This window comes from Zootermopsis nevadensis, unplaced genomic scaffold, assembly GCF_977971745.1.
Source record: "Zootermopsis nevadensis isolate Lab colony 2312 unplaced genomic scaffold, Znev_1.0 Znev_ptg000064l, whole genome shotgun sequence".
NCBI classification, from domain to species: Eukaryota; Metazoa; Arthropoda; class Insecta; order Blattodea; family Termopsidae; genus Zootermopsis; species Zootermopsis nevadensis.
Window position 1 is genome coordinate 1,381,232 of NW_028259195.1, and position 25,110 is coordinate 1,406,341.

Consider the following 25,110-nt stretch of genomic DNA (forward strand, 5'->3'; position numbering starts at 1 on the left):
CCATTCACAAAGCAATGAGCAATTTTAGTTGACTTCTTTTTTTGGGGGGGGGAGGCTCTCTATGATTTCTGTATTATTTGATTTATATATAATATGAGCGACGTTCTTTGCAAATGACTTGACAATGCAAGCTTTCATAACTCTGAAAGAACAAGGGAATTAATAGAAAGTGTCGGATGCAAAGTTGAATTTTTGCCACCAAACTCGCTAGATTTAAATCCAATTGAGAACTTTTGGTTTGCCATCAATGCACACTTTAATTTGCTAGTACGCTACTATATAATTAATAATTATAATGTAACAAGTCATGGAAATTTTAGCTGCTGTTAAAATCTGATCTCATTGAAAGTCAACTCATATGCGAAAATTTAAAGACGAAATAGTGACATGTCGTTCTTCTACCTGTTATAAAGGGAGATGAAAACAGAGGTATACAAGCAAGTGTTACAGTTTTCGATGTTTCTACAATCGGAAAAAATAAAAGTACAAGTTATTTATTTATTTATTTATTAAATAACATCTTGAACATATAACAATCTGAAAACTTCATTTAAAATCTCAGTGGCGGCGTTTCAATTATTTCGGCTTCAAAAAGCCTGTATTATTTTATTCACATGTTATTTGTATGTGATTTCGTTGTCCACTACGTCTCGTCCCTAATTTCAGTGTGGATCTCCCATCAATCCACACTTTAATGTCATAGTACTGATGCCTACGATACCATAAATCTCAATCACTTTCACTGAATGAACTTTGTCTGCGTCAGAGGTGGTTAAATTTGAACTGTACGTCTGTCCTGCAATATGATTGTAATCTAAGGGCAAAGCTATGTAAATAAAGAACGATAATGTAGTTTTCAGCCCCATGAAATTTTCCAAATTTAAAATCTTCCCCGCTTTATAGTTTGTGTTAGCAGACGCTTAAGTCACCTCAAAATTACTTAACTTGAAAAGCTAGCCGTTACTCAGATCATCAAAACAGAAAATCCCCACTTTTTAAAATCCTCAATATCTTCTATATATGCTTTAGCAAATCCCACCACTGCAACTTAACGCATGGTCTGTGACCTCACACCCTCAACATTTCTAATATTGTGGGCAAACTAACTGCGTCTTTGCTGGATTCCGCTGATATTCCGTTGCAGCGCAGCGGCTGGACTGCAGGGTCGATGATGTTGTTAGTGGTTAAGAATGCATGCAGCTACAACTCTACTCTAACCCGTCTATCCTCTGAGGGTAGGAAGAAGGCGAAAAAGAAGAAAAGAAAGAAGAAGACGAGTAAATAGAAAGAATCTGAATTCATTTTGCTCAAGGGATGGAACAAGCAAAACATTAATTGGAGACTCAAAATTAAGGAACATTGGAAGGAGTTTAACCCCTGCACCCCAGGCGTTAGTCGTGTGTTAATTTAAAATTAAAGTAATTCGTTTCACTCGCCAGCAAAGATGGTAGAAACGAAATATGCCGGAGAGATGACCGCCGACACTGGAAACACGACAAGAGTGCAGCGTCCGGGTTCCCCGGAGCGTGTAGACGCAACCGCACGGGTGAAAATGCCATGAAGATCCTCCTCTGAGTTTCGGAACCACGAAGATTCACTTGCCGTTCCCCTGAAACCAGACAGAATGTCCCATATAATGACAAGAATTTATATGTAGGGTCTGAAGCTCCATATTATTCATATTAACATTAATTACGATGATAGCAAACCAAATTTAAACATAACCGTGTGTTGTTCATTAATATTTACAACTTTTATTTATCAGACTAGAAGACAAAAGATTCTAAATTCATGGTCAACGTTATTTTGATTAGAACATACAAACAGCTTGGTTGAAAGTTATCTCCTAAACACAACACACTCTTTTCTGAAATGCTAGACTAATTATAGAAAAAGCACTCATTAAAAGCAGCTTCGGGGGGGGGGGGGATGCGGGTATTATCTGTCCCGACACTACGCCTCGGCCTCGCAAGATAGAAATTTGTGCCTTACATCTTCAATCTGCGCGTAAATTGTTATCTCCTGTTCTCACTGTGGTGATTGTGATGATTAATTTTACCGACGTTTAGGAAATGATATTGCTACCTCCATCATAACAGCGATGATGGTGGGCCCTTATGATGACGCAACATCACAAAAGACATTCATAAAACATTTTTCGGTTATGATTATTTGCTCCCAAGCGATTTTGGACCTTACGGGATAACATTTATAAATAACCGTTGCCATGGTAACGCTGCTAAGAGATGTTGGGTCTAATCGGATAATTCTTATGATTATTATTGTTTACTACTTACATTTTTGCCGTCATTCTTAGCGGGCAATTTATTAGTCTTAAAATTTTGTCCGTTATACCCCATAAAATGGCATGATTCTTCTAAAATATGAACTTGAAATTACATTGAATAAAGCGATAGCTGTCTACATTTAATGTGTCTTAAAATATGCTTCAGAATACTAAAAAGGACGAGAAAGATCTCTAACGATTGTCTGTCGACGGGGAGAGATTCGAACCCGAAACCTATCGAGTAGGACAACTCAATATTTATTTCTTGTATGTTTACTTACCCACCTCTCCTGATCTGTGGAACTAACCCTGACCGATCATTAAACAGACTACGTGCATGATGAGGGACCATACATCAAAGGAAGACAGTGATTTCTATCTACACCAAGACATTCCAACAGCACCAGGTTCTAGCCAGTGTGCTCAACGGTTAAACGGGTACGGGGTTACTGCGACCTGCTGTAAACATCTGACCAGTTAACGACGTATTACGGAACAGAGAATGACGTCCACATGTTCATAATCCCATGCTCTGGCAAAACAGATACGGGTGTAATTTGTCAATATTCGATTTAAAAGAAATTGGATAATAATCATTTTATGCGGAAAAGTTTACAAAGATATGAGAGACTCAAACAAGGAACAGAAATGTGATTAGTCCGTGAAACATTAAACAAGAATAATCTCTTTTAAAATTGACATATTGCAGAGGATATAGAGTCTGGATGTAATGACTCATACGACCCGGATTTAAAGAAATCAGATATTATTCGTTCAAGTATCATGTGGAGTAACAAATATTTCCGAGGAATATATTTCTTCCATCCTCAGGGCTAAAGATTGGTGAGCATTAATGTTACATTCTATAACATTAGGTGTAACTGGGAGGATAATATTAAAATTGTTCTTACGGAAGTACTTTTCAAGGTTGCGAAATGGATTAATATAGCTCAGGAAAGACACCAGTGACGGGATTTTGTGAACACTAAGCTGAACTTTCCATTCAAGGCGGATAATTTTACTGGCTGAGCCTATTGTTAGCTTCTAACTCCCACCTCAGAAATTCGCAAGACTACCTTTGATGGTCATATCGATGGCAAAGCATGTAAAATTTAAAAAAGAAAGTTGTATGGCATCTGGTGTCATTTCAATAAAATAAATTCTTTCTAAAATAATTAATAATGCCATACACGCATACGATAAAAATAGAAATTAAAGTCTCACTGATTATTACAGAAATTTGGACATATAATAATAATAATAATATTTGCATTAAAGGGTTATTTTGATCTGGGACCATGCACAGCTACTGTATAACTCACAGTCGAACGCACGTATATGTACGATGGTGTCCGACGCTACCAGAAGCTTGCTGGAATATCGGCTGGATACCGGCCCTGCGATACGACCTTAAGGTCAAAACGTGCCCCCCATTTCCAAACAACCATTCGCAGTCAATACTCTTCGTTTCTAACACGTACTACTAACATTACACAGGCCGATTTTCGTCAAATTCGATATTAACTGTATGTCACTATCTGTTACCTTCCATTGGTACTATCAGCCATGACCCTCGTTATTAATTTATGTATTAAAAGTACAAATCCACGATTAAGAATATCCATAAATTTAAACTTGCATGCATCTAGGACAAAAAATTCTGAATGGATTAGGCATTGGACAAGGCAGGTAGCTCCAAAATTGACTTTCGATATTACGCCCGTGCGCACAGACATGTTTAATTTGTTACCATGCACTTGGGCAAACATTACACGGATCCCTAGGGTCAAATCAACAGGTCACGCCGCCATTGTGCCAATTCTTTCAAGTACTGCATAATTTTTTGAAAGCGTCTCCACGAACAGCGGAGAATTTTATGGAAGTGCATTAAGACGCACTCTTTCAACCAAGGTCATCAGTTCATGACACGAAATAACAGAAAAAGATAATTATTTGTCTGAATTCGATTCCACAAGGAATTTAATCCATGGTTACACGTGATATGAGCAATGCGACAAAGTTGGAGAATGTGTAATATTCCTAAGAATTCCATTCACGCGGTGCATTTATTGAGACTATCTGCTGGTTTCTTCCAGCTTAAAACATGTTTTCAAACACGGCAGCAATTTCTTTCTCGTACTGAACACGTACACGTGTTCAACTTATTAAATGGGACACGAAGTGCTGGAAACAGCGACTTTTTCAAGTTTTGCTATTATTCTCGAGACAATGTTCAATGGCGCAACAAATATTCGAGCTGAGGAACGACTGGATTTTAGAGCAACACACACCTGAACGCGGTCCTAAATTCGTCAGAATCTGTCGAGAATCGATGAACCAATTTACTGTAACCTGAGTGTCAACCCATCCTAATCTTCGGAACTTATTAAAAACACAGACAGACAGACAGAGAGAGAGAGAGATGCTTCAACTAAGTTAACAGTCCTATAATATTTCTTGATGATTTAGACAGGCGTAATACTTCGTTTCTCACTCTGTAAGACAATCCGAACTTGAAAACACTTAGGGAAAGAGATTCAAGAAGATTATTTACAAGCGAGTGGGGCGAAGTAATACTGATAAAGAAAAAGGTATGTAAACGGTACATTAAGCCTTCAACAGAGAATGCTAAATACCAATTAGTTCAATTCTGAAAGTTTACTTCAACGTATGTACCAAGTGTTTTAATTATGATGCCTTTTATATTTATGGATTTTCTATGATTCTCACTATAAACAACGATCATTTCCTTAAACAGCGTTAACCAGTTGATCTTCGTAATGGTGAAGTGTTGTGTTTTCTTCGCGGTACGGACTGAATTCTTTAATATTAATCAGACGAACTATGATTCGCGGAATAAACAGCGATCATTTCCTTAAACAGCGTTAACCAGTTGATCTTCGTAATGCTGAAGAGTTGTGTTTTCTTCGCGGTACGAACTGGATTCTTAAATATTATTCAGACGAACTATGATTCTCGGAATAAACAGCGATCATTTCCTTAAACAGCGTTAACCAGTTGATCTTCGTAATGGTGAAGTGTTGTGTTTTCTTCGCGGTACGGACTGAATTCTTTAATATTAATCAGACGAACTATGATTCTCGGAATAAACAGCTCACAAAACTAGTCGCGTCCCTGGCAGACGGCAAATCCAAGCAATACAGACTCCGTACGCAATACTCGGTCCACCTAACACCAACAGCATTTCCTTACGAAATTTATCCAACAGAAATGAAGTAAGGACGACCAGTCAGTTTTTAAAATTTCTGTGTTTATACACGAAGAGAACGGCCTTGACCAGTTAAACGACTGTCAGCTACACGATGACTGCCGTACATGTTTACAAGACAGACGCAAGAAACTGGTCTCATACCGCAAGTGTGCGTGTCCATCACCGGACACGCAACGTCTCTGCGATTGTCTGCATTTTCTCCTTTTCCAATCTTTCCTATCAACAATTCTCAAATGATCTGTAACTTTTCCTTTCTGTTTCCAACTCATAAAAGAACTCGATTCCTTACCGTACGTAGGGGGTTTCAAACATTCTTTAATTTTTGACGATATCGGTACCTTCGCGAAATCCCATCCACGTAGACCAGGTTTTACTCAGACACTACATTACCGTCGAGACATACTAATTTCTAATTTCCCACAGAACACTATCTACGAAAGTCATTATAATTTTGAATCAACCTCGAAATAATACATCACCGTACTCACCCGAGTCCATCGCTCACAGGTGCCTCATCGTTTCAGACGTCTCGAGCCAGACGACGTCACAGAGCAGCGTCCAGGAGCGAGACGTGGAAAAATCTTCTGGTTCAGAGGTTCACGACGGCGATGAAGAATGATGATATCATAATCACCGTGAATGTGAAGAGGGCTCCGCCAATCACCTCAAAGCAGACATAATGACAAGAATTTATAATTACGTCGCTTCTGTACGTACGCTCTGAAACTCGATCAGTGGGCATTATCTGACAATTTCTCATTGTACTCACGGGAGTCCTTAGTTCGCTGCTGCTGTAATATAATTTTCGGGTTGTCGTGTTAGCGACCTCACGATGTAAACGGCCGTCATCCTCACCGCTCCGTAAACCTCAAGTCTTGAACGAGTGTCACGTGGTTGTTACCACTGACCTAGAAGGAGACGGAATGCGTGGGCAGAATCACAGAACAATCAAAACGTAAAATAAAATAATATCTCAGAATACTTAGTTCAGTATTGCAACGTCATTTCAGCCATCTTGTCTTGTGTGACGTAGGCCAAGTCACGTTGTATCGGTAACAGCACGCAATATAAGTTTTTCTCTCAACGTACTTTCAGAACTCTCTTCTTCAGAGGACGGAATATTTCATGCAACTCACCTTGAATGACTTAAGTAGGCTCGCGTTGTACAGGACGTAGCACCCGAGGACCCACAACAGGACACATGTACTCTCGCATGTGCGTTGTCACAGTCCTAGAGAAAAATATATAGACGATCTTATATCACTCCACTTTCTCCATGGAAAAGCGACGTAATTCACCTGTAAAGCCGCCAGACAGAAATGCCGATAAGTCAGGGTCGTTATCTATCCGACCAGGTTAAATCTGTATTCATTATGATAAGGTCAAATCCAGGAGTCAATTATAATCAATATTACAATTTTCATCGATTTGTGCTTACATTACACGTACAGTGAATGGCAAAAGAGGTGGAAATCCACACAATAAGAATTTATTATTATTATTTTCGCTTCAGATTTCAGGATTACATTTTCAATGGTGCAAGGGTTAATAAAATCTAACTCAAAGACGTTTGTAATTTCTAGAGAAAATCGGTTAGTATTTTCAATATCACGAAATCGCCTGCATTCTTTAGAGCCTCGTACTACCACCACGAAACCTTCAACAACTCTTTGGCTGTCGAATAAATCGAGAATTAAACCAAATACAAGCTGAGACGTAATATCAAAATGGCCGACTGAAGCCCCAACTTACGTAAAGACTGCGTACATACGCGCTGTACCGAAGCAGGAGACAGACAACCGGAAAAAACTCAACTTGTCCGTAGGAAACAAGTTTCGCGGAGCATGCTGGGAAAGGCAAAGATGAAAAACTCATCCAACGCGCGTCGGCAGAGATGACTAAGGGGCAGATAAAATTATACGTCCAGTAATAAAACACTAGAAGCGAAAATACTACGAGCAGCGAAAACTCAATGATTTAATCGAATGAAACTAAATCGCGGGACGGAGGGTCAGCCTCAGACTGTAAATGGTCGTAGAGAATAAAACAAAGCTTAAAAACATAAAATAAACGGCAGCGTCCTCTGTGCGGGAACATCGGGACCCACCACAAGCGCCGTCCCGCACAGAGGGCGCAAGTTATTATTTTGCTTTAAGAGGTTTGTTTTAAGTTCCTATGACCACTTAGCGGCTGCGGTTGAGCCCCCCTGTCGGTATTATTCCATATCAATTACTGCGCTTTCGCTGATGGTACAATTTTCGAATTTTGAGTGGTCCTTTCATTATACCTAATCTTACTATGCTCTTGCTATATCCCCTAGACAAGATCTGTTGCCAGGTCGGTTAGTCGAAAGACTTGGACGACTCGCCTCGCCCACAAGGTTCTGTTTTCCGTAGCGTGCGAGCGCAAAGCCAACGAGTTGGACTCGTCCGACTCGGGCGGTTCGTTGGAACCCGCCACCAGGCGCCCGGCGCCCAGGCCATTGTCCGGATCCGGGTCCGCGCCTCTGCTCGCTCAAGAAACAGCCTGGGCCTCCACCTCCCTTCGTGGGTCGCGGGGGTTAGGGCGCGGGGGTTAGGGCGCGGGGGTTAGGGCGCGGGGGTTAGGGCGCGGGGGTTAGGGCGCGGGGGTTATGGCGCGGGGGTTATGGCGCGGGGGTTATGGCGCGGGGGTTAGGGCGCGGGGGTTAGGGCGCGGGGGTTAGGGCGCGGGGGTTAGGGCGCGGGGGTTAGGGCGCGGGGGTTAGGGCGCGGGGGTTAGGGCGCGGGGGTTAGGGCGCGGGGGTTAGGGCGCGGGGGTTAGGGCGCGGGGGTTAGGGCGCGGGGGTTAGGGCGCGGGGGTTAGGGCGCGGGGGTTAGGGCGCGGGGGTTAGGGCGCGGGGTTTAGGGCGCGGGGATTAGGGCGCGGGGGTTAGGGCGCGGGGGTTAGGGCGCGGGGGTGAAATTTTTTTGGGGTGGCGGCCCCTCGTTTTGAATTCTGGTTGGGGATCCTATGTGGGATAATATGGGAATTTTTGGTGGGGAATCCTGCGGGATCGTGGGTTGCGACCGTGGGAAATTCTGTTGGAAATGTTTGGTGGCAGATTCTGCTAGATCTGGGTAGGGAATCCTTGGTGGGGATCCTAGGAAATCTGTGGGGAATACTAGGATGGTCATGGGGAGTCCTGGTAAATCCGAGGAATCCTGGAGGGGGTTATAGGGGATTCTAGAGGTGATTGTCTTCGGGGATCCTGCCGTGGTCCTAGAGGGCAGTGTCCCTGGAGTTCATCAGGGAATCCTTGGGTCCTAGGGGATGCTGTGGTTCCTGGGATATGGTGATGCTGAAAGGATCCTAAGGGGATGGTCCCGGGGGGGGGGCGATCTTGGGTAGGGGTGATCATGAGGGTTGGCCCAAAGAAGGGGATAGCCCTGGGAAGGGGTGCGACTGGGGTAGTGGCCCTGGGGTAAAGGGTGTGGCCCTAGGGTGGCTGGCTAGCAGAAATATTGGTGAGAAGATATAACCTTGAGATTTTTTAAGACCAGTATCTACGAAACTATTGGGCCGAATTTGTCGTGGCTTCCTTGACCTATACGTGACCTCATTTTGACATGAGTATGGTCAATCAGGTATTCACCGTTTGGCATAAATACGTATGACCTTGAGAATTTTAAAGACCTCTATCTGGCAAACTATTGGGGCGATCTTGTCTTGACTTTGTCATGACCTTGACCTAACAGTGACATCAATGTTACAAGAGAATAATCACTCTGATAACTGATGAAGATGTGAGGGCGAAATAATGTACAACAGTGGTCCCCAACGCGGTGCCCGCGTTGATACGGAAAGAGGTTATACTGAATAATAAAGGCCGTTCAACCATGAACATTATAAAATCAAAGCACAGTTCTCCACGTACTAATGCCCATCTTGACGATTGCGAGCAGCAACATCATCCTACTCTCCCAAATTTGTAAAACTGGCCGCTGAAATGCAGTGCCAAACATCACACTGACTTCCCACTTGGGTAATAATAATTGTACTTATAAAAGTACGTATTTTTGATTGCGTGGTTTCTTGTATCAATAAACGTCGTGTTCTTTTGTGTATTATTTGGTGTCCGTATCTTATTTGTCCAGAGAAAACAAAATTTGGCTTTGTTAATTGGTTGGTGCCCGCCACAATCTCATAAACTCTCAAATGTGCCCTTGGGCAAAAAAAAGGTTGGGGACCACTGACATGCCAAACATTATCATCAGTGCGTTTGGTGTAATCACGCACGTCTGCTGATATCGAAGTTTCAACGTTCCTACGTGCGGATATCCGTATATCCCATGTACACATAAGATCGAGATTAGATACATTTCTTTTGTACATTCATATTTATTTATGACGGACTTTGCTCGACTGTCTTAACTACCACGCACCGTGGGACATAGCCGCAGAGCTCGACCGTCCATGTACGACGCAGTGCGAAGAATGAAACAATAAGAGAAGGGGGGAACTCCAAATTAAAATATAAATAAACATCACGTACAAGCAGCTTACCGTGTCTCGTTTGTGTGCGGTAGTTGGCTGCCTGAGTCAAAGTCACACGGTGCGTAATATCTGACTGGCTAACTTCTTCGGTGCGTGCTACTTTCCGCGTTGCCTGACAGCACAAGTCCCTCGGCGATACCGACTACATAAGAATAAAATTAAGAATATATAAATACGCATGTGTATATAAATATGCATATATATTTTTGAGAGAATAAGAAATTTTGGTAGAATCAAAAAAGAGTAAAAACATAATATAATAAGAAATCACATAAAGTACGTTGCCGTGGCTTCTGTGTGCGCGCGCGAGTGCGGTGCATGCTACTTGGTCGGTCGAGTTCCGAGTCAATGTCCGGCGGTGCGTCGTAGTTTTCTGTAATGCTTGGCACCACAAACCCCTCGGCGATACCGACTTGATAAGAATAAAAAATAATATATATATGCATACATACGTTTTTATGTACGTATTTATATATATTTTTGCAAATAAGTGTTAGTGAGCTGTCAAGGGGAGGCTGCCCGTGCCTCTGGCGGCAGCCGAGGAGCCGACTGCCGGCCTGCGGACCCCGACGACCGGCGATTGCTGATTTACGGGTGGCTCAGAACGCAGTGCCGCGAGCGAGGCAGGCCTCGAAGAGGGGACAGATACAATGGTCGGCCGGTCGCCGGGAACTCTTTCGCGGGAAAGGCCCCATGGCCAGCCGGGCCGAGACCGTGAGAAGCAGAGATTGGGTGCTGCACAGACGGAGTCTCGCATGGACTGGGTGTCATTCAACGTTTCTGGTAGGTATAGAATGGGAAAAATTTCGACATTTTCATAATTTTTTTAATTTTTTTGAAAAAACTAAAATTGCTGGAAATTGTCAAAAAAAACAACACAAAACCCAAAAATTTTGAAATTTTTCAAAATTTTTTGAAGTTTACATTTTTCAAATTCTTTAAGCTTTCTGCGTCCTTTCGAAGTAAAGAACTATATTGAGGAGACTTTATGGCCTTACAATTTAATGACATTGCACATTAAACAACAAAGGTCCTAATACAGATCCTTGAAAGTTACCAGACAATAAACCAAAAGGAAATGACAAAACTTCAGAATAACGTACTTGCGAATGTCTGCTGGTTAGGTAACTAAGAAATCAATCATATATCCAGCAGACAGTTCATAGTCACCAAGTTTGTGCAAACGTAAGACATGCAAAACAACACTGATAAATGTTTTAATATTTGCCGTCAAATCACAATTTTTAATAAGATGATAAAATATAAAATATTTAAAATATCATTTCACGTTCCGCATCGAATGATCGATTTACAAATTGGAACGTCTCTTACGACATGTTTCGGTTATATTTAACCGTCTTCAGGTATAAATTAGATTGGTAAATTTAAAACTCGAATTACAATCCTTTACAATGTTATGCAGTTTATGAAAGATGTTCTTATCAGATTACTCTTATATATTAGAACGAAGGTATTGTTTTTTATATGGCGTGGTTCATCTGATGTTCAATATTAGTCTGTAAAGCAATGATTTAAAGAAAACATTAATAAATATGGAGTAATATAGAAAACAAAATGATAAAATCAACATAAAAGGCATCATGTACACATAAGATCGAGATTAGATACATTTCTTTTGTACATTCATGTATGTCTGAAGGTTGATATGGGTTGCCATTATCCACACATTGAAGGCAGATTCATATTTATTTATGACGGACTTTGCCACAGTACGTACGTGTTTGCCGTGTGGTATTCTACGTCCATACAGCATCCAGTTGATGTGATGTGTCCAGATGGGGGGGGGAGGGAGGAGATCATAAATGCAGAGGGAGTTAAAGAGAGAAAAGTAATGCCGCACCAGCTTGGCCCAAAAGTTATATTCTGAGCAAAAAATTTCGAAAAGGAATTCCCACAGTGGCAAAGCGTGACTTTTTCAAAAGTGTTGGCCAAATCCCACTCCGGGATGGGGGTCAGGGGAGTTAAAACTTTGGTAGTTGAGTTTTTGGATCGTAATTTATCTTCCATGATGAACAATTAAGTGTTAGCAGTCGAGGTTTGGCTAGCATCTTAGCTTCGTAGGTCATGTAATCCTCTACTTACCCCCTCAAACCAGAACTATATTGTAAGATTTGAGGTTTCCACAGCAGATATTGTTTCTGTCATAATTGCGTTTGCGCAAATAGACTGGGAGCTTACGCCTGAATGAGGTACCCATCAACGCTTGTAGGGGAAGGTATTCCCATATGTCATTTCAGATAAATCCATTAAAACAGAACACCCAAGTTACTGCTATTCTTATGGGCACACACTCCAGAAGCATCTATACGTTAATGTGATTAAGTCAAGGTTCTTTACAATGTCTTCCGTGGTTTAATGCGTCACTGGGACATACGATTGTGTGGGTCGTATTAACCCGGCCAGTATCGCACTCCATTGCAGCACGCTGCCACTACAAACAGTCCTACATATCGGGTGGGATATCTAGTTGCTACAGGTTGCAGCGTGAACTTGTAACTTAATCAGTACACGAACTGTAAAGAAGTTCTTGACATAATCTCGCACAGTGCTAGGACAATGGATGTAAAATAAAATGTCGTACCTTTAGTTGTAACGAAGGTAACTGTTGCGAGCAGCGACAACTGGGACAATCATAATTAATAAGGAAGCTGGCCATGTCGTTGACCGATTGACTAACTAACTAGATGGCTTACCGAACCCGAAGGTTCATCACCGAACTAACCAAAGCTCTGTCCTGGGCCAACAAAATCCAGTCTCCTTCAAATCCTATCTCCCATAGATCCCGCCTGACATTATCCTCCCATCTACGTCTAGGTCTCCCCAGCGGTCTCTTCCCTTTAGGCTTCCAAACCAGTACCCGGTGCACACCTCTTGTCCCATCCATGCGCGCTACATGCCCAGCCCATCTCATTCTTCTCGACTTAATCAGCCTGACAATATTGGGGGAGGAGTACAGATTTTTAAGCTCGTCATTGTGCAGTTTTCTCCACGCCCCATCGTCTTCCCTCCTAGGCCCAAATATCCTCCTCAACACCCGATTCTCAAACACCTGCAATCTGTGTTCCTCCCTCTGAGTGAGAGACCATGTTTCGCACCCATACAAAACAACAGGCAGGATTATTGTTTTGTATACTTTAATTTTCAGGTTCTTAGAAATCAGACGGGAAGACAAAATATTTTGGACTGAGAAGTTGCAAGCATTTCCGGAATTTAGTCTCCTCCTAACTTCGTCGTGAGCATCATTTTGAATCGTTTTTGTTGTTCCCAGATATTTGAACTTTGTAACCCTTTCAAAGGATTTATGAGCCACCTTAATGTCTGTCGGGTACATCATCGTGTTCACAAAAGTCCGCCACCGGGGTCTATCCTGAGTCAGTTGCATCCAGTTCACTCCATTGAGACCCCATCTCCGTAAGATTCGTGTTAATGTTATCTTCCCACCTACGCCGAGGTGTTCCCTTCAGGCCTTGTAAACTTTCAACTCGCCCTAAAAACATCGGCTGAGGAGCTCGTCATGCATTTTTCTCTATTATCCGTCCCACCTTCATTTTGGGTCCAGACATCTTCCTCGACACTCTGTTCTCAGAGCTCCTCAGTCTATGTTCCTCCCTCAATGTGAAAGACCACGTTTTGCACCCATAAATACTTTGCACTCAATAATAGCAAGCATTCCCCGGATTTAATCTGCTGATGTAGGAGATAATGAGAGGGAGATTCTTCGATATTTATTCCTCTAAATCCGGAATAAAAATTTCTTTCAGCTCCCTAAAACGCTTTAATAATGTCCATGTATCAAGAGATGTAAAGTGTTAGAATTATTGTTCAGAATATAAACCCCACTTCTTAAGATCCATTAATTTTTATTAAGATTCTGGGATACGAAACACCTTTCATTCCTTTAAAATATTAATTGCCTACTGGAATATTCTTTTATTATCAATGTTGCCGTGAACAAACAGAAGTCAATCTAATGTTACTTGAAATTGTGTTAAAAAAGTTTAATTCTCTTACAAGAGTTCACAAATTCAGACGAAAACATTAAATGTGATGAACATTAATAATAAATAGGAATCCCTTATCTCAAACTTTGTTCAATTGTAAGAGACCATGACGTCCACCGTCAATGATCGATCTAATCAAAACTAAAACGGAGAGAGTGGAGGGCAGGAGCACAGATTTCTTAATAATTCTTTTATTAGATAAGAACTTGTGATATTCTATATTAGTAAGAATTGCCACAAACAACATATTCCCTCCACCTAACATTTACCTGGGCAATACTCGTTACAGCTGAATCTAAATGGTGACAAGCCGCTGCATCCAGTCTGTACAAAAAGTCATTATTTCAAGGTCACCAACTCTGAAATGACAAATGTTCGTGTAAAAGACAGATCAATGAAAATGTCACCTTATATTTTAAACTGCGACAGTAGCTCAGTCTCTTGTGTGGAAGGAAACAATCTTGGATGAAGATAAGTGCAAAATTCCTCTGACAGCATAGCCGAGTTTCCAGGAAATTCCAAAGTGCAATGTCTGTGACATTCCGCATGAAACCAGGTTCATTCAGAATGGAGTTGCCTCTTTCCACATCCTACGTCATTAGGAACCCTGCATATTCCAAACTGCATTACAACACTGATATTTAAACACCGCAACCTATCTGCTGTCACACCACAGCGACCAGAATGGCATATCCAGATCACATCAGGTGTTCCGAGTAAAGGTGACGATTCTGAAGAAAAAGTAACACACACATCGCGAAGACAAGTTTACTGCAATTACTGTCATCATCATTATTGCCATCTTCTTCCAAACATCTAATCTGCCATATGCAACTTCCGTGCTCATTCTTTCCCTTTCTGACTGCCTCACTAGAATCGTAACAAACTGGTAATATTACCAACTACAAAACATCAGTGCCTTCCTGGACAAACACGTAGTAACTAGTTTTAACACTTTTCTTAGTATTCAAATTGAGCTGAGTTGTTTTTTAAAGATTACGAGGACGAACAAGACCTCAAAACAATGTAGAAATACACGAATTCTGTCGGCCAATGTACAAACGTTCTAGGCTACGCTTCAGGAAGTTGTCAAATGTCACTTTCATAAATTACAAAGGGACCCTTCCCCCCCCCCCCCCAGTAACGTATCCAACGCAACGAATTATGGTCGTATTACGTAGGAAAATGGTGGGGACAAACGAAGTCAAATCAGACTACAAAACGATGAAGTAAAGCAAACGCGAAAAGCCGTTCAATATGACCTTCGTGACTGTGTGTTCGTAAATAATTTGTTTCGGCTACGGTAAAAAAAATGATCATTTCCTTGTTAACCAAAGCAACGCGCCATTCATTATGCTAAACTACGTTCAATTTTTCTGCTACCCTTTTTAAAACAATCCGCACACCTACGCCCACATCTTGGGGAAGATTTTTATTCGAAGTCTTGGTTACTCGTATGGTCACATTTCCAGCAATTACAGAACCAGCAGACAACTGCCTGCCTTCTCTCTGTCGCTCCACACCCAATTCACATAACATGATGGAAGGATGACTGTAAGTGCTAAAGAAACTGGCAGGGTGCTGGGGCCACCAACCCGGTCGCAAATACTTAGACACTCTGTACTGTGGACATGGGGATTCCCCACTAAGTAAAGGAGAGCCACCAAAAATTTCTTACTTTGAGGAAACATCTCTCCATGACACCAGCAGCAGCACTCTCAATGTAACAACTTTAACAAGTAGAAACACAACAAAATAAAGAAAGCAATTCTACAAAACAATATTTTGCATCTGACATTACGTCAATAAACAGTTTTACGAGATGAGTTTTAGTGCACGCTGATTACTGAATTGCCAGCATGTCTGCATGAGAATTTCTGATTGTGGTCACAATGTTTATTAAGATCCCGGGACCCCTTCAACATCGTCATCGTATGTTGACTGACTACCCAATAACAAGATCAATAAAACGTGCAACAAACAAAGCTACGTTCTGCCTCCAAGAATCATACGCAAAGGAATCTTCACTCACAGACGGCTCGAACATCTAATATTTTAACAAACATCCTGCAAAAGAGCTGTACCACTTAAAGTCCTCTCCCTTCCATTTCAGCACAGATTCTTACAGTAGTAATACGTTTTAGAAATGAAAGGAGGGGAGACACGGGTTTCGTATTGTATGCATTTCCTTCCTGATTTCTGCCCTCTAAAAAAAATAACTGAGGGTTTCGTGGGTGCGATATGGGAGCCCAAGATGAGAGGAAGGAGGGGTTATGTAAAAATATATTTATGAGGGAGCAGCCAAGGTGGTCAACGAACACCAAACAGACATCATATATCATTTCATTTCCAGGTCAACAATCTTTAACCAAACTAAATGGTCAATAACTCTACATTCTTCCTATAAACAATCTGACTGACAAGACTAACAAATTAGTCTTTCCTAAGCCAAGAACTCTTCACAACCATTTTACACACATAATATAACAATCCTGACAACACCAGCACTGGTACATTGTGACCCACATAAGTGGCACTGCCTTTCTATACTTGGTTCCAACCAACCACACCACTCCTCGATCCTAATGCAAATCCCATCCCCACCCCCAACCATGAAATATACCAGAAGTAATACTGAGCCTCATCACATGTCCATGAGACTGACACCTGACAACTCTCAACTTATGGTTAAGTCTCAAATAAATGGAACCTCTGACAGTCATCTCCATTTTTGCAAGCAAATCCAAATTCATAACGAATACCACACCACAAACTTACAAGTTTTGTAACCGATCCCCTTGCTCAACACAGCAAACTCTCAAAATTAACCAAAAGCACAGAAAATATCCCGGCAGCTCCGCTCACTGTGCACAAAACTAAATTACTTACACTGGCAAATGCTCACTTATTAATTAGTAAACAGACCACATTAAAGGCTCCTCAGCACTGCACACATCTCACATGTAACAAAACCTTATCACAAATAGTCACCACCCTCGTCTAAAAAGGATAAATAAACCTCACATTCTGATATCCTATGAACAATATCATGAATGCCTCTAGCGTACCACAGATACTGCAATAATGCCAATCCCTCACCACATTTACGTCTTTCAACATATCAACTCTCACACTTACAGTCACAACATCTAAAGTACCTAATAAAATTGGACAGACTCATCTCTCTCACACAACAACCACATCAAATACATTCTAATGCTCATGTACTCACACAACGAATGCCTGGTTCAGACCGATATCAGTCTCTTGCGGATACGAGGTTCCTTCTTTGTCCCAGCAGGTTTAATCTTCTGACATCAAGTCGGTCTGCCAACTGTTGCCGCACGTACTTCAACGCTTCTCTGGCTGGCAGTACGCGGATCACGTGGTGCTCAGTAGAATCTGAAGGATCATTCTGTTTCTCGTAATCTGCTACTCCCAGAAAGAGAAAATACATTCACATTCAAGAAATCAAGACATCACACTCTTCTAAGAACACACAGTTTTACTTCACCAAGCAGTTAACACTCCCACCTTAGCCAATGAACAAGGACCTTCCATTTTCAGAAGACAAATTCTGTCAAGTTCATTACAAACCCATTCACAAGTTAACTTTAAATACGGGTCACAACCAGCGACCTGACAAATTCTTAACTCCCTCGCTCACAGATTCATACTGGAGCCTTTCTTTCCTCCTCCCCAGCAAATTTAAAACATTCGCCAAGTGGGCCATTATTCCACACGTCATAATACTGCAACTACAAACTCTACAACTCACACACGTCACGTCAGTCCCACGCAACTTCCCTTGCCACTGATTCAGTGGATATTTAACGAACAGTTCGCTTGCCGTCTGTCTGGAGCCGAGGATGTTGATCGCTGTCTCCAAGATAGGAACAAGTGCCAGGTGTCCCGGCTTACACGGCTCCCTCTCCTCGTGCCCCATTATGACAGCAAGGGAGTCTATAAACACCAGTCGGTCCATGCCCTTCAGGTTCGCCTGTTTTGATGTCATAAAGAAAGGACGTAAATGAAAGATTAAGAAATGGCAAGCCACTACAACACAGCCAACATCTGTAGCACTTCTACTACTAAGGTGAATTCAACCGACAAGGGGCAAGAGGTAGCCGTATCAATTAGATTTATTTTCCATATCACCATCAGTAATGCCACTTTATAATGCCTTCTGGAAGCAAAGGTGGAAACTTCACCAACAGTAATATAAATTGTTTCAATGTTGAACAATCTAAATTTATAAAACTGAACTCACCAGCTGCCTGTGATATCGCCACCATTGTGCAGTGACACACAAGGAACACCGTCGTAACTCTTTCATGGCTGCAGCAACAAACACACCTACCAACATACACAACAGGCCTTACTGGCTGTTCCAGATATGAAGCAGACGCTTTCAACAAGTTCACGTACTAAATGTGGTTTTAAGAGAGATTTCAGGTTCTCACAGTGGTCTTTGGGTTCTAACACCACTTGGACTTACAGAAAACCAACACCGATTATGGTTTTTAAACATTTAATGGTTCGCTATATCAGCTGAAGTTATCCTTGTGACTAAGCGCAATGCCATGAGGCAGTGGGAGCATGGAGGTAAACTCCATGCATTCTCAATTATAGAACTATGTGGAGGTCAGCCTCAAAATGTGGTTCCTTAAACTGGCAAAGAAAAATCACGTTCTTCATTGTTTCTTTGTAGTCTCAATAGAAGAAATAGACAAGTTCTTTATTTCATTAAAACCATTTACTACTTTTCAGGACAAAAGGTCTTCTTCCTTCAATAATGGCATTGTAATTCAGAAAAGAAGTTTATTAAACAATTTACTCAAATGGATGAACTTACCTGTGACTGCCATCTGGTGAGTGGCTCTGTCTTGCTTGTCCTGCAATCTGAACGGAATCCCATGGACTGCGGAGATCTCCACATGTGGATCATCAAAACTGCAACAGCGAATCACAATGAGTACAGATAATTACACTCACATCCTAATGTTCAATGGTCACAACAGTGGCCAATGCAGTAGCTGCTTCCTAAATCAGCAACTGATGTAAGAGGCACAGAGCAAATGGGAAAACTGGGTTTATGATATGACAAAGAAATACATTACTTGTAGAAGCCTCCTGGTACTGGCAGGATACTAAACACAAACTAATTGTGATACAGCCTCTAACGGGCTCACTGTACCAGTAAATAATGAGTTCTGGGTGCTCAGAGAAAAATCTATATCAGTGCCTCATAGACTGCCTTGGGACTCGCTTACAATTCTGCGAAGAAAAGCCAGTGATTAACAATCTGTTATGTCATGTTAGTACCATCAGGCTGGAAAAACATCTTTTATTTTGTACACTATTTTAATATCAAGAATGAGGTTAGTTTGACAATATTCTTCTGCCTCCAACTGCTCTTATATACCTTGGACAGGAGAAAAGCTGCTGCACTCTATTCTCATCATCATTAAAATTCAGGGATGCCACCAAGAAACAGCAAATTATTTCCCAGCACTGACGACGGTAGAACGGATCCGTCGTGCTTGACTTCTGAGCACTAGATGCTGTCTCCACGACCTGGAAAACACAAGCGACAGTTTCAAGTTATAACGACTAAGGAAAGTGAAATGTTTTAGTTACAGTAACTTCCATGCGGCATTGTTATAATACTTTCACGTACTGCACTTACTGTAATACTCTAAACACCTTTTCTCCACATCAGGGCGCATGTCATATTTATTTCCAGAAACTTTGGGTTTCATGGACACCTAGACTTTTATTTTGCAAGTGGAAACAAGTTTGACAAATCTCAACAACACTGAAATAAAAATTAACTACAAGCATATAATTTTTGTATAGTCTATGCTAACCCTAATAAACGTCAAAAAGGAACGTACTATACGCGTACCAAGTTATTTAATAATCTTCCACCAACAATTTAAACTCTAAATGATTTAAAGGTGTTCAAGCGTGCATTGAGAGGTCACCTCATCACTCACACTTTCCATTCTGCAGTTTATTTCACCTCTGCTGAAATTTCCTCAGTTTTATGTATATCTATAATCTATATTTAAAGTGGTTTTGCATTTCTATTTAAAATTCTGAGGTTTATGTATATTAATTTGTAATTTTTTTTAATACCTGTATTGCAGAATCTGAAGGTTATGTACATTCACATATGAAACACGTCCTTGCATTGTGTCAAAAGTACTGAGGTTTACATATATTGAATGAAGTCCTGAAGTTTATGTTTATTGTATGAAATGACTTGTACTGCATCCTTTGGATTACTCCTAAGAAGGATCTATGGAATGCAAAGAAACTCTACTCTCTAACATACCTGAATAATGCAATTCCTTATCACACACACTAATAAGGCTTTTTACATGCAAAAGAAAATAATCACAACAATGGCAGGTGTCAAAAGCTGCTTACCTTATAGAGAATAATTTCGTAAATTTAATATACTTCCACTTGCAAGTGAATTTATATTCTGCTTGCTATCATTTGTGGTGGAAAAGTTGGATAATTTTAAAAGAAATACAGATGTACATAATTGAATTACAAGATGTAAACCTTGCTAAATGTCAAAGAGGAGTGTACTTTACACGTGTCAAGTTATTTAATAATCACCAACCAACAATTAAAACTCTAAATTGTGATATAAATGTATTCAAGCCTGCACTGAAATTAGCTTTCATACTTGAATTGCAAAATCTGAAGGTTATGTACATTCATATGTGAAACACGTTCTTGTAATTGTGTCAAAAGTATATTGAATGAAGTCCTGAAGTTTATGTTTACTGTATGAAATGACTTGCTCTGCATCCCATGGTTTAGTCCTAAGAAAGATCTATGGAATGCAAAGAAACTCTACTCTCTAACATACCTGAATAATGCAATTCCTTATCCAAGTCACAAACACTCCAGGTGCTTCGTTCTGTCTGGTTCTTCACAACTCCAACTCCAAATAAGCTGCTTCCCCATCACGCACACAACTGATCTTCTGAAACACTGATATTCAGACAAATTGGTCCTCCATGTCTTCGTTGATGCCAGTAAACACACACTACAGCTACAGTTCACATGAAAGTTGCTACTCAGCACATCCCCTGATCTCAAACTCCTCTTTGAGACAGACTAGGCACTCCCACTAAATCTATAACAGTACACCTCCTCGGAAAGCAAGGTATATAATCGCACGAGGGCCTGAGGTCTTCCTTGTGGCATTGTGAGGCATGCTACGAACACCCCATACTTGGTCACTAGGAATCAAAAGTGGGCAACTGTGGTGTGGTGTGGTGTGGTGGCCACATAACCAACATTACAACCTGTAACCCTAGCTGCTTACTTCTACCTTCTTCACTGCGATAAGCTCTTGCACAAAGTTAAATCAACAGCTACTGAATTTCCACATGCAAGTCACAAAAACAGAGGCTGCCACCACGAGTCTGTGGGTCATCCCAACCGCATCGACTGATGAATTGTGTCCATCATGCACAGTGGTCATGTCAGCTACCGGAGCAAAGTCTTGCTACCTCCGTAGTAATGATGGACTCGAAACTGCATAACGGCTGAAGTATCCCATATGCTTGCATTCACGCCTACCTGAAACAAAACCATGTACAGAAATAAACATCCGCATTGAGAGACCAGTATTAATTCTTACAACGAAGGCACTCTACACCACATTAATAACCTACTGGCAACTAATCCGGCCTTTCGTGCAACCAAAATATTTCCCACTTTACGTACTTCACACAGGAGAAAGATGACAAACATCAGTTCAAATAAACTTGCAAGCATTGGAAATATAAGAGAGTAAAGCTGCACTCGACTGGCCATGCATCCTACCATCACGCCGTCCGAAGTAAACAATAACAGCAGAAGAGCTGCGCCATTTTCTCGCACGCAGGGACGGCAACGTCTGAAAAACAGCGAACACATCCCGCCACCGGCGGAGCATGAGGGATATTCAATGATCAATATGTGCGCACCCTGACGAACTGTCCTGTCATCTACCGACAATACACCTGAGGTACATGCCCGTCCGCGAACACTACACGGCACTGACGAACCAAATGCTGACTGAAATACCACTCCAAAGACTGTAAAATTATGAAGACCTCAAACTTTATTCCGTGAATACCATTAGTGACACATCTTCTCCTTTAAAAACGACAGGAAGTAAAGAAAAAAATTAAGGCGAAACGAGCTACCAACTTCGCCTATAAGAAACCAACTACCAATCACTTCCATCACCTCAAAAATCATAAAATAATTTATGGATCCAACCACACCCAATAAACTACAGCTCAATCAACTTAGCACGAAGCACTATGAAACAAGTAGCCCACAATTTGCATCTACATCGCCTACATCCTAGGGCACATTTGTCACATAACCTGTCGGTCGCCGTTATGTTACTGCTCAGATTGATACCAGACACAACTCTTGAATACCTGCACGTCTACCTATAAATCACCCAGTGAAATCGTCCACGTCCTTTCCAACACGAACTTATCCTCGTCACATTTCATGTTGGCACTCAAGACATCACGCAAATTCAGCACAGACATTCTCCCTGCGCGATAATTTCTCACAAGTAATTTTGCAGAAGGGCGAAAATGTCTCGCGAGCTGAGTCATTTGAAAAATACGACCAACATCACCTATAAGACACCAACTAATAAACATTTCCATAACCTAAATATCTTCCATCATTTATGAAAACAGGTGGGATTTCGTAAACTACAGCTCAATGAACGAAGCACTATTAACGATTATTGCATATGTCGCCACTACACAGCCCCTCTGCCACCAGGTTGTACTTCACGAGCATCTATAACACACCCAACGACCCAGCCCACTGGTGACCGTACTTCAACAACACCAACTTCACTTCGTCAGACTTCATTTTGGCACATGCAGCAATCAACACTTAATACACTACCAACAAAATTAATGCCGGCAATATTCGCTGAAAACCACTTGCAGAAAAACACACACAATCCATAAAACTCATTGCACTTACCTGACTTACAAAAAGCAATCTCATCACTGGCAAGTCAAACTTTTCGATCATAGGACAACTGCTATTGCGCATCTCCCGTTAACGACTGTTTGGAAACTCCCTCTCGGTGATGATCACCAAGTATTCCCGTTACCTCCCGCTTTGACATCACTTTACAGATTTACATGAAGAAAATACAAACTAAGTAATGCGTGGTCAGCACACTTTTAAAGCCCTCCTGGGTCAGAGAACGGACACCCACTATTATCAAGACTGTCCGGTATAGCTATGCCAGAGATCTTCATTACCGCACTTCCTAAACGAGTGAAACTGCAGAGCCCCCCCCCCCCCATCTGCTTCCGAACATATTCACAATGACTGACGTTTTGAAGATCTTTCTGTGGTATTAGCTTGAACTGAGAATGTGAAATGGGATGAAGCAGATAAAAGGAAATAACATATTCTTTCCAGGAAGCAGACTCTTATCAACGCAATGTGATTGCGGCCGACATTTCTACTATTTTACTACACTCCGTAGAACACCCCACACACATAACTAGACATCCACACCTTACACGTTCACATAATTCATATCTAAGTTGCTATCACACTTGCAACACAATTACCACAACAGAGCAAGCCCCTGTCAATGGGTTAAATTTTTAGAAATTATTCGAAAGTCAATTTTCAAAAGGCAAATATCTCCCGATCTGTAGGAATCTGAGAGACAAACCTTATGTCACTTTGAGGGAAACTATATGTCAACTTCCTGTCAGAGTCACGTCAATGTATGTTCAAGGGTTTGGAGGATAGAGACATTTTAATTTTTCGAGATAATTCGAAAGTCAATTTGTGAAAGTCAAATATCTCCCGATCTGTAGGAATCTGAGAGACAAACCTTATGTCACTTTGAGGAAACGCATATGTCAACTACATGTCAGAGTCACGATAATGTATGTCCAAGGGTTTGGAGGATAGAGACATTTAAATTTTTCGAGATTATTCGAAAGTCAAATTTTAAAAGGCAAATATCTCCCGATCTGTAGGAATCTGATACACAAAACTTATGTCACTTTGAGGGAACGTATATGTCAACTTCATGTCATAGTCACGTCAATGTATGTACAAGGGTTTGGAGGATAGAGACATTTAAATTTTTAGAGATTATTCGAAAGTCAATTTTTAAAAGGCAAATATCTCCCGATCTGTAGGAATCTGAGAGACAAAACTTATGCCACTTTGAGGGAACGTATATGTCAACTTCATGTCATAGACACGTCAATGTATATCCCAAGGGTTTGGAGGATAGAGACATTTAAATTTTTCGAGATTATTCGAAAGTCAATTTTTAAAAAACAAATATCTAACGATCTGTAATCATCTGAGAGACAAACCTTATGTCACTTTGAGGGAACGCATATGTCAACTTTTTGTCAATGTCACGTAAAAGTATGTCCAAGGGTTTGGAGGATAGAGACATTTTAATTTTTCGAGATTATTCGAAAGTCAATTTTTAAAAGGCAAATATCTCCCGATCTGTAGGAATCTGAGAGACAAAACTTATGTTTTTTGAGGAAACGTATATGTCAACTTCCTGTCATAGTCACGTCAATGTATGTCCAAGGGTTTGGAGGATAGAGACATTTAAATTTTTAGAGATTATTCGAAAGTCAATATTTAAAAGGCAAATATCTCCCGATCTGTAGGCATCTGAGAGACAAACCTGATATCACTTTGAGGGAACGCAAATGTCAACTTCATGTCAGAGTCTCGTCAATGTATGTCCAAGGTTTTGGACGATAGAGACATTTAAATTTTTCGAGATTATTCGAAAGTCAATTTTTAAAAGGCAAATATCTCCCGATCTGTAGGCATCTGAGAGACAAAAATTATGTCACTTTGAGGGAACGCATATGTCAACTTCATGTCAGAGTCTCGTCAATGTATGTCCAAGCGTTTGCAGGATAGAGACATTTAAATTTCTCGAGATTATTCGAAAGTCAATTATTGAATAGGCAAATATATCCCGATCTGTATTAATC

At 41.0% G+C, this 25,110-nt stretch overlaps 1 protein-coding gene across 11 annotated transcripts; it reads right to left on the minus strand.

Annotated features, from left to right (window-relative positions):
* Positions 1-1,207: 1,207 nt before the first annotated feature.
* On the minus strand, positions 1,208-20,492 carry LOC147871110 (transcription-associated protein 1-like). Of its 11 annotated transcripts, XM_087341133.1 has the most exons (11): positions 19,482-20,051; positions 18,912-19,009; positions 18,327-18,412; positions 17,835-18,056; positions 17,289-17,488; positions 14,326-14,415; positions 10,044-10,176; positions 6,656-6,817; positions 6,289-6,427; positions 6,008-6,183; positions 1,208-1,609 (listed from the first exon to the last, which is right to left on the minus strand). In XM_087341133.1, exons 2-5 carry the CDS (start codon positions 18,922-18,924, stop codon positions 17,438-17,440), a joined length of 372 nt encoding a protein of 123 aa, XP_087197259.1. In that variant the 5' UTR covers positions 18,925-19,009; positions 19,482-20,051; the 3' UTR covers positions 1,208-1,609; positions 6,008-6,183; positions 6,289-6,427; positions 6,656-6,817; positions 10,044-10,176; positions 14,326-14,415; positions 17,289-17,437. The 11 variants fall into 11 exon arrangements, with proteins under 11 accessions (XP_087197259.1, XP_087197261.1, XP_087197258.1 ...); XM_087341135.1 differs by lacking the exon at positions 18,327-18,412 and having other exon boundaries at positions 17,289-17,485; positions 17,907-18,056; positions 19,482-20,057; XM_087341132.1 differs by lacking the exon at positions 18,327-18,412 and having other exon boundaries at positions 17,289-17,485; positions 19,482-20,049.
* Between the last annotated feature and the right edge of the window lie 4,618 nt (positions 20,493-25,110).

Bases quoted from the DNA above. Each gene is read 5' to 3' on its own strand.
- LOC147871110 (XM_087341129.1), bottom strand. From the start codon at position 19,524: ATGATGATGAGAATAGAGTGCAGCAGCTTTTCTCCTGTCCAAG. The intron at 19,010-19,481 runs GTATATAAGAGC...TCGCTGTTGCAG, and splicing joins CAGCTTTTCTCCTGTCCAAG to TTTTGATGATCCACATGTGG. The intron at 17,489-17,834 runs GTGAGTTGTAGA...TTCTGGGAGTAG, and splicing joins GTGGGACTGACGTGACGTGT to CAGATTACGAGAAACAGAAT.